This window comes from Trifolium pratense, linkage group LG4 (genome assembly GCF_020283565.1).
Source record: "Trifolium pratense cultivar HEN17-A07 linkage group LG4, ARS_RC_1.1, whole genome shotgun sequence".
Lineage (NCBI taxonomy): Eukaryota > Viridiplantae > Streptophyta > Magnoliopsida > Fabales > Fabaceae > Trifolium > Trifolium pratense.
The window spans coordinates 32,982,221-32,993,430 of NC_060062.1; the positions used below are offsets into that span (position 1 = coordinate 32,982,221).

Sequence of the window (11,210 nt, forward strand, 5' to 3'; positions counted from 1 at the left end):
TTGGACTTGACGCTATCCTCTCACCCTAGATTTGTTTCATCAAAAAAAGTTAGATCTTTTAAGTTTTACAAAAACTCGAATATACCTATATACCTACATATTTGAATTTTAAAATTCAGACATACTTTTTTAGATTTTTAAATGGCACGCAGGATCTCATGATTCAGAGTCTATAATTCAAAAAATGAAAAACAAAACCAATTTGAATTTTAAAATCTAATCACAATAGTAAAAATTAAATAAATATTTTTCGAGGAGTTTAGAAGAAATGTACAGAAAAAAAAAGCTCACAATTTCTTGCTTAGCCATTTTGCAAAACATTCAAAACTAAAATTTATTGAATTACTTCTCCTTACCCCTCTACTTGGCACCCACACCCAAACAAACTTATTGAATTACCAAAAAAGTCATCGTTGTCTTATTTATACAGAAAAGTTGGAACAAAACATTTAGTGCCTAGTACTTGAAAGTGTAATGTGGATGCGAGTTTCAATCGTTCTATTAAAAAAACTATTAACGAGTTCATGAAGGAGAGGCTTTGGGATGCTTCAACCATTATGTTACGAGTTGGAACAAAACATTTAGTGCCTAGTACTCTGAGGTACATTTATGGTTGCAATTACTGTAATGAAGTCAATTAGTGAGGGTATTCTAGAAGCTTGTGAGTCAGCAAAACAGAAGGAGGGACTACAGAATATGCATGAAAGCAATACCGTTAGCAATATCGCAAATATGATTGGGCCACACACAAGCCCAATTGCATGCTGAAGGACTTTGTGAAAAAAGGAACAGCTATATAATTTGTATTAGGGATATTTTTGTTGGTCATGTGAATTGTGAAGTTTGTTACTCTGTCTCTAAACTCTCTATTTTTACATCTTGTATCTTCCACTCACTATAGAGTTGGATTTGTTTCCAGAAATTCAATACAATTTCCCTTATCTTTATCTTTCAATATTACACTTGTTTGAATTACTGGTTGGATGTAGCCAATTTTACAAGTTCATGAAGGAGAGGCTTTGGGATACTTCAAGCATTATTTTGGGTTCAAAATGTGGGTATGCATAATGTTACTTGCGAAACCGACTGCAAAATCCTCGTGGTTCCATCTTTGTCAATAACTGTTGGAAACTCTGAATTTAGTGATATTGTTATTAGTATTACAAGTTTTTAGTTTTAAATTAAAAGTTTGAGGTTAAATTTAGTGATATTGTTACATATGTGTTGAGAATTTTAACCTTTTGAAAAAAACTGACTTTCAAATTTTAAATAATCAAATGTACTCCCTCCGTCCCGAATTATAAGAGAAAATAAAAAAATCACACTTGTTAAGAAAAAATAAAATATGAGAATTTGAAATATGTTTTTGTGAGTTTTCCTTGGAATAAGTTGCATAGGAAGATGTAAAAATAATTTTTATTGGTTGTTGTTTATTGAGAAAAGGGTAGAGAGAGAAAATTAAATGCAATTTGCATTTAGGGGGTGTATTCAATTGAGATTTCAATGGATTTTAAAAGACTTTTTTATGATTAAAAAGTCTCGTGGTATTCAATCAAGATTTTTATAAAAGTTAAATAAATCTGGTATTCAATTAAGACAATCATGATTTTTTTTTAAGGCAACAAAATCTGTTGGTATTCAATTGAGATTTCTCATACTTTTTAAAATGTCTATTGGTATTCAAAAGTCTATAGATTTTGATGACTTTTTTTATGGAATGGATTTTGAGAGACTTTTTTGTTCAAAATACACGTAAAATACTTTTCAAACAATCCCGCTCAAACCCTTGAGACTTTTCAGAATTTTCCAAGACTTTTCTCCAGCCGACAGGATTACCATCATCAGGTTCTTTCTTACAACTTTGGGACAAAAAAGGGAAAAACATTCTTCAAAATGACTTTCTCCCTTATAATTTGGGACAAAAAAATAGGTTTTTTTCTCTTATAATTTGGGACGGATGGAGTAACAAACAACTGTTACCGTAGGCCAAGTGCACCGTAGGCCAAGTGCACGCTAATTAAGGATATGTTTGATTCCATTTTCACAAACTGTTTTTTATTTTTAAAAATTAAAAACTATAAAACTTGATTGGTAATCTAATTTTGCAAAAGTGCTTTCCAAAACTGTTTTTTGTTTATCAATTTTTTAAACTAAAAAAGTAAAACAGGAAACACTTTTATAAAACACATTTTAAAAACTAAAAAGCAAAATTATTTCAAACAGGTCCTAATTCTTTCTTTTTTCCTTTTTCAAAATTTAGCTATTACTTCGACTTTTTCTTTTTAACCAAACTTCGACTTTTTTATGAAAGCGAAAATTTTCCAATTTAAGAGTCGATATTCATTTTATAAAAATAAAAAATATGTAAAGAAAGTATTTATGTTTCGGTTATCCAAATGTGAAAAATTCAAAATTTAGTATTTTTAAAATTGCTTAAATAAATTTTTTTTCTCATATTTATTGTGAAAATATGGAAAACAAAATTGAGATTTATGTTCCCGAGAGCATAACTTAATTGGTAGAAACATTGTATGTAATATGTAGAGATCGGACTTCGAATTCTACGACACTCACTTATTCACTTTAAAAAGATAAAATTTTAGCCACTAAAAAAAATGGAATATATGAAGTTCGAGTGTGAAAAGTATTCCAAGGATGCGAAGTAGATTTTTTAAAGGGAAAATCTCGATGATCTGTGTGAAATTAATAATGAGCTAACATATGGGAGTAGTTAGACAAGGTTTAACTTTACTCTTTAGGATTTCCATGTTGTTCTCAGGTCTTCAAGAATTCAGTCTTAGAGTTGTGTATGGAGTACACGGCTATAAAATTGAGAAAATTAAAGTTAGAAAGTCATATTCTTGTCAACTTTGAAAGATAGAAAAAAAGAAAGTGCGGTGGAAATAAAATAACTTTACAATGTGCGTCAAAGACACAAAAAGTCCATCAGGGGTACTAGATTTGAAATGCAACAATCGCTGAAATGTGTGGAAGATCACAAATACGTTTACAAATTTATAATGGTTGGTGAGTCTACAACTGTTCAAGATATTTTTGGGCACCTCCAAAATGTGTGAAATTGTTTAACACTTTATTTCTGTAATGAAAAATAGGATAATTTCACTTGGGTTCTAGAGATGTGTCTTAATCTTTTGAAGTGTAAAGACAACATACTGAAGATTGTTGTCACTGATTGGGAAGAATGTTGTTTCCGAAGTCTTTACAACATCTACTACTTTAGACGGTCGGTATCATGCTTTCAAAAATGTGAGAGTTAGATGTAAGTTTTGGCATGCAAATTCAAAGCTGTCAAATCTAAACTCCATACATAATTGAGATTCTTGTTAAGCGATGGTTTAAAGTCCTAGCATGGTTTCTCCGGAAACGGAGGGCCTATTTGGCTAGCGATCAGTCTTGACAAGGGTCTTGATTCTAGGTACGGTGTCGCTTGGTTTTTCTCTTCACGATGGGGGAAGAAGATGATCACGGTTGGCAAACTGTCAAAGGACGAAACAGGCAAGGAAAAGGCAACAATCAATATAGATTTGATATAGCAAAAACAAGGAATTTTAGCAAGGAAAATATCAAATCTTTTACGACATTTTTTTTCACAGATTTCCCGGACAGCTTTGGGGCGAAGTCTTTTATCAACAATTTCATAACTATGGGGATATTATGGAGGTGGTTATACCAGCAAAGAGAGACAAGGGTGATAGAAGATTTGGCTTTGCGCGATTTGATCGGGTGACTGATCCTCATAAGTTAGAACTCGAGTTGGATAACTTAATTATCGGAAGTGCCAAAATTTCTGTAAATCTATCTCGTTTTCACCTCCCAGAAGGCAGAAAACGGGGTGATTTCAAGAGTGGCGAGAGGGTGGGGTATCTTAAAAAGCAAAGAGATGATCATTTCAGACCAAGATCCTTATCAAGAAGAAGTAGACAACACCAATATACTCATCAACATCCTGTTTCTACGGAGGAGGATGATACCTATGCTCAGGCAGTGCGAACGGGGGGTGTAAAGAAACAAGGTGGAGCACAAAAGGGTGTGGTTTTATCATATAAGGCATAGCAGGAAGATTTGCAGAGATTCAACATGGCATTCATAGAAGTAGTAGTGAAACCGAGAATGACGTATAATATCCAAAGCGCTTTCCATTCGCAACGGTATTTCGGTGTCAAGGTTACCCCGCTTAGTTCAAATTTGGCGCTGTTAGAAGGCTAGGAGGAGGGTGAGGTGCAAGATTGTTGAGAGACGATAACGAATTGAAGGATCAATGGTATAGTTAGATACGCCCTTGGAATCCTAATATAGAATTTAGAGGAGATTGTGTTAATGTTTCTTAATTAGTGGACCAAATTATGTATATATCATGGTCTTGGTTTATTTGTCGTTCAGGGAGCAATGCTAATGTAGCTTTTTCGGACTGGTGCAATAATCCTTTAGGATGTTTCCTTTGTTTATAACGATTTTGAATTGTATGGTTTGAGTACCCCTTGTACTCCTTATAATTCAATTTTGGCTTATAAAAAAAGCTATCAAATCTAAGGATGCCAACACAAATAGAAAACAAATCGGCTTCCGTGGCTGAGATTTTTATGTAGGGGTGGGGGTCTAGAGGGGTGACGTGGGTGTGGCGGCGTCTGTTAAGGGCGTGGGAGGAGGAGATGTTAGGAGAGTGTCAGTCTTTACTTCTTACCATCTCCTTGCAGGATTATGTTTCAGACAGGTGGCATTGGCAGCCTGATCAGGACGGCGGTTATACTGTTCGTGGTGCATATCAGCTTTTGACGACACAGGATACAGTCACTTTGGATGCTGTGGCGGGTCTTATTTGGCACCCTCAAGTTCCTTTGAAGGTGTCTATCTTCGCTTGGCGACTCCTGCGGGACAGGTTACCTACCAAAGGAAACCTGGTTTCTAGAGGGATTTTATCTACGGCGGCCCATCATTGTGTTTCTGGCTGTGGTGTGGTAGAGTCAGCTCAGCACTTGTTCTTTTCTTGTAGCACTTTTGGTGCCTTTTGGTCTCTTGCTAGCCCTTGGATTGGATCTTCATTGGTGACTGCTCAGGCTCCTTTAGATCATTTTGTTCAGTTTACTGCTTCAGCAGGTGGTCTTCGTGTTCGACGTTCCTTCATGCAACTCATATGGCTTGCTTGTGTGTGAGTTGTGTTGACCGAAAGAAACTACAGATTATTCAGAGGCTCGACAAACTCATTACTTCATATGATGGACAAGATCAAGACTTTTTCTTACAGGTTGTTGAAAGCGACGAGTAGTAATTTAACTTTGAACTGCCATATTTGGTGGTCTAGTCCTATGATTTGCTTGGGTCTTGTATAGTTTTTTTTTTGTTCTTGTATTTTGTCTCTATTGTAACCTTACTCAGTCTCTTTTGGCACGTCTTGTGCTGAGAAGATTTTTGTTTAATACTCCCTCCGGTCCTTATTATAAGAAACAATTTGGAAAAAACACACATACCAAGAAACTTTATCTTTCTTAATAAAAATTCTAAAATTTTACAATCTATTCCAAAACTAACTTTGGTGTATTAATTTATCCTTAGGGAATATGTCACTCTAATTAATGGATAACTTTGGAATGGATACAATTTAATAAGGGTAGAGATGGAATTGTAAGAATAAATTTAATGATTGTTTCTTATAGAAAGGACCGGAGGGAGTATATATATATATATATATATATATATATATATATATATATATATATATATATATATATATATATATATATATATATATATATATATATATATATATATATATATATTATCATTTTGGTTTGTTAAAAATTTTTTAAAAAAAAATAGAACCATATATAAAAAGTTCTCAATTATGTCTTGTTAGGGTTCGAATAGAACCACAAAATCTTACTTCTACATGTTTTTGAATATGAATGAAAAAACACAAGCTATACAACACAAATCATGGCGTGGATCCAATATATAAATGACTATAAATTATAGATGATTGTTCACCCCGACCGTCTAAAATGTGGCATTTTATCGGAAACGAGTTCCTGATAGTGTATTTCGACAAATTTGAACATGTAATGAATGAGAGATGAACCATCACCTAAAATACAAGAATGGAAGGGTCCATTCAACCATTTGAGGATTTTGAAGGAGCCCATATAATTATTGTTTACTAACTTTGGATACCATGAGATGGACATTTTACCAAACACATTTTAGGGGCCCTCCCATATTAATATGATTGGGAATTGTTCTCCAATATGCTCTTGTCACTATTCAATGATCTTGATAAACCATACCAGAAAAGTTGTGGATTGATGAACTTGATATTTTTAAGTATTCATTGTTTTTTAGAGTCTTAAATGAAATTAGTTAGAATCGTATAATCAAAAAGCGATTATATCATGTGATGTTTTAGATTGGTCTTAATCATGATGATTTTTGAATTGTTGATAACAGACTATTAAATTTTGACTTTCCTTTACTAAAATAAATGTATCTCAAATTTTTTGACACTTGACTAATGATTCCAAATTCATGATTGATGAATGCTATTCCTACTTGTTTTCTTCGTCCATTGTGGATAACGCTTTTGACTAGTGCAAAGTTAGGGTAAAAAGCACATTAAATACATGCGTATTTCAATTTTCCACAACAAAACACATAGTAAGTTGAAGGAATGGATAAGGATCTAAGGAAACCAACATGCCAATGTTCATTTTCAATAAGTAAACAGCATAAAGTGCATATTTGATATAAAAAAAAAAAATTATAAGCAATTTCTTTTAATTATTATTATATTAGTACGAAGTTTCCACGTATGGATTATGTCCCCTCACAATCAAATTTTTTTTATACACATAAATCAGAAATAGAAATCTTGACTATATGATTAAGTTGACCAAAATCCTTATCACTTAAAGTAATTTATTATTGTTGCTAAATTTATTGTATTATTAAAAGGAGTATAAGGGGATATTCAAAACGTTACAATAAAGTTGAATCCAAACCCAGACCCACATTTAGTCTGAATCCGCATATTTGATATCACTAACTTAATGAGTTATGAGTTTGACAAAATTGCACTAAATCGTGGTAACTTTGCCACGGTAATTTTATACAACTTACTTTGGTACCGTTAAATATACACGAAGCTCGTGTAACTTTTGTAATAATATTACTATATTAAAGTAATTTTGTCGAACTCAATGTAATTATAAAGAAGTACGTAGTACATAATTTAATTTCTATAAGCAACACATGGCGGCGTGTGATGAATGACAGAATGAAGCAACCCCACCACCATAACATGTGAATGTGACCACGAGAAGCCAAGACAAAAAATTGAAAATCACTCTTTCTAATGGGTATTTTCGTCAATTTAAATCCCCTCACAATTATTATTAAAAAATCCACATTGGCATTATTATTATGTGTGTACATACGGTACTTCTCTACCATATAATATATACACATTATATAAACACACACAACTCATCATCCAACTCATTCCACATTTTATAAATAACACATCAAAATTCATAGCATTGAATCAAAGGGTGGCTCCAACCAAACACAATAATGGGTAATAGCTTAAGGTGTTGTTTGGCTTGTGTTCTTCCATGTGGAGCACTAGACTTGATTCGTATAGTTCATTTAAATGGCTATGTAGAAGAGATTACACGTCCAATTTCAGCTGGAGAAGTTCTAAAAGCCAATCCAAATCATGTTCTAAGCAAACCAAGCTCCGAAGGAGTTGTTCGCCGGATTCTAATCCTGTCGCCGGACACTGAGCTCAAGAGAGGAAGCATATACTTCTTGATTCCATCAACTTCATTACCGGAGAAAAAACGACGGGTAAGAAGAAGCGTAGCCGAAAAAGATCTTCAAACTAAAAAAGTGTTCTCTTCTGATCAGAAGAGTATGAAGTGTGATGATGATAATAAATCATCGTCGCAGAAATATTGTGAATCTAAGGAGATGAAAGTCTCGAGGCGAGATCGCCGGCATAGCCGGAGTGGCGTGTGGCAACCTCATTTGGAAAGCATCGTGGAAGATTTGTCTTAGTTTTGTGTTTCAAAATCTTGCCGGAATTTGGCATGATGGAGGGGAATGGGAACCAAAAATGGTTCACTACTTGAATTATTATAGCAAAATGACCTCTTTTCAATTTTTTCTTATATATGTGATTAATAATATTATAAATTTTGTGGATAAACATATTACCTTGCTTTCTTGTTTGATCTTTTTATTTTTGTGTTTGGCTTTGGATTTATGAATTCTTATATGCTTGGTTCATATAGAAATTTAAGGAAAAAAGAAAAGAAAATAATCGAGAGTGGTGAATTCAAGAGTTCAAGTTTATATTTATTTCTTATTTCTTATATAAGAGTTAAAAAAAGTATATATTGCCTTTTCTGTTTATGTGATGAAGATTATATTTTCTTCTAATGTAATGTTTTTACACAATCTAATGTAAAATTTAAGAAACGTTTTGTTTTGTTTTTTGTGATTAATAAATATTATTTGGACCCCAAACAGTAAACATAATATGCTGGCACCCAATTAATGATCCAAGAGTTAGATCCATATTCCAATGATTAATTTGAGTTTCAATTTGGATATTTAATTGGAACATGTATGTTAGGCACACATGTTCCCCCAAGGAATCTATTAGCTCAATAAATAAAGTTAAAACACTTAGCTATACATAGATTCATATCATAATGTCTTCGAAATACTTGTTAAAAATTTTAAATTTAAATTTCTTTTATTATTATATATTTAAAAAGAAAATTGCCTAAATTGTATATTTAACAATTAAAAGTTTAATTTTTTACTTTTTTTAATATTTTTTTTTTAATTCTTTAACCTATGCTCCAAATCCTTCAAAAGACCCTTTATAATATTATTTCAATTACTAACCAAGTTTGTTGGGTCCCAAAAATGAAATAAATTTGCCACTTTTAGGTGATGAACAGTTGTAATATTTGTCATAAATTAACTTGGTCCAATAAAACAGAAAAAAGAACATTATAATGGTTCGTTCGTATCAAAAGTCAATGTAAAGCTTAGACAGATCATTAACACATGCATTAAAAATTAAAAGTATAGATTATATCCTAAATCCTAAATAATTAATTAAGGCTAAAAATTAAAAGTATAGATTATGTGATTTATGTCCTAACTCCTAATTAAGGCTAATAGTTCAATTGTACGTCTAGGCCTTCTATTCATTTAAAATTTTCAGTCAATCCAACAACCTCAGTTAGTAGAATTTAGTTAGTCACTACTATATATTAACCAATTTTTTTAGAGAAATGCTAACATAATTTCTTGGCGAAAAAAAAGTGTATTATTAACAACTATTTTAATGTTTAGATGTAAAAACATTTCATTATATGTTATATTTTTTTGGTACCAAAAAAATATAACATATAATGAAGTAGGTAGTGGAATTTGTTATTTATAAAGATTTTTGGAGACACGAAAAGGATTAACTGTATAATTTGTTGTTACTTGTCTTACATATATTATAAATTTTAACGTAAATTAGAAATACTTGAGTTCGATTTAGGATGGAAAAAAATCGGATAAAAAATTACAAGTTTTTTTTTATAATGTAAAATTCCTTTAGAAAGAAAAAAAAAAGCATACAACCAAGTGTTGAGCATGCACGAGGAAGAAAATGGATACAGATTTTTTGTTGTACCAGTTTCGCGCAGTTATACTCAATAGGCAATCTCTCGACTCCCTATTTATAATAAGATTGCTTCAATTTAAGCGATATTAATTTGACAGTTTATCACAATTTTTGATCTCATTCATTCGCTTTTTATAGGATGATCTACAATATGTGTGTCGTTGTATGTGTGTGAAATCCAATCCCGAAAAAAATAACTTTTAAAACACTGGTGGACATTCACTACAAGAAAATTATCACTTTGCGACAGTTCAATTTCGACGATTGAAGATAACCGTCGCAATGTGCTTTTTTTAATGATGTTTGCAACGGTTTATGCGATAGTTTAGACAACCGTCACAGTGTTTTGTGTCTAAAACCCAGGCCGGTCCAGAGTTTTTGGGGGCCATATGCAAATATAAAAAGTGACCCTTTAATAAATAAAAATGCAATTTTTTTAAAAAATATTATCCTTAATTTAAATTACAAATAGCATAAAAAAATAATCATCAATGCAATTAAAGTAAAGAGTCATAGTTTTTGTCTTAAAAAAAAAAGACTCATAGTTTAATCAATAATAATAAAATATTTTCTAACTACTTAAAACGAGTCATTTTTCTCTATCAAAAAAAATAAAACGAGTCATTTTTGGAATATTTTTTGAAGGAAATTCGTCAATTAAGTAATGTATTAAATTTTACACTCCCTAATTTATTAACACTACAACACCATAAAAGAGATTATGGGCCTAACAATTGGACTTTTGTAGTTTGTTGTATAATATATTAATTTTAACACCCTAAATTTACTAATACTACTACACTTAAAAAAATTGAGGCCTTTATTTTTAGGAGGCCCGATGCACAACACATGTTACACATGTGTCTGGGCCGGGCCTGCTAAAACCGGGAAAAATTTCACATTAGCGCCTAATGAAAATTGAATCCTTTACTACCAAAAACAAAATTGAATCCCAAAAAAAAATAAAAAATTGAACCCTCAGACAAAAGAAGCAAAACCACAATTCTAAAACGCAAAACACTTCTGAAACGCAAAAACCCTTTTCCTTCACAGCATCGCCATTTTCCTTCGCCGTTGGTCCGTCATAGCGTTCCGGAAATATCAAGCACTATGAAGTTCCTGCAACTAACAATCCCTAACTAGGTTTCAAATCCATAACTCCCAAATTCAAACCCGTAAGTCGTTCATCTATCATTCCAATCCCTATAATCCTCAAAAATCTTACAAATCTCAAGTGTTATTTTATATTTCTAGATGTTATTTTGCTTGTTTTCATCTCATTTGTTCTTCGTCGTTCTTCACATATCTTGTGTGGTGACTCATTTGTTCTCTGTCCACCTATCTGTGACTCGTCATCTTTCTATGTGCTTCGAGTCTCTCTGGTTGGTAGGAATCTAAAAAACCCTATTCCTCTTTTTGTTTCCTTAATTTTGCCCTTAAATATATCTAAGTTGAAATATTATTTCGAGGATTGAGGTTAACGATATTAGAGAAGTAAAGCCTTTCG

At 32.1% G+C, this 11,210-nt stretch overlaps 1 protein-coding gene across 1 annotated transcript; it reads left to right on the forward strand.

The window, feature by feature from the left end:
* The first annotated feature begins 7,484 nt into the window (after window positions 1–7,484).
* On the forward strand, window positions 7,485–8,236 carry LOC123923124. Its single transcript, XM_045975778.1, has one exon. It carries the CDS (start codon window positions 7,582–7,584, stop codon window positions 8,065–8,067), a length of 486 nt encoding a protein of 161 aa, XP_045831734.1. The 5' UTR covers window positions 7,485–7,581; the 3' UTR covers window positions 8,068–8,236.
* The last annotated feature ends 2,974 nt before the right edge of the window (window positions 8,237–11,210 follow it).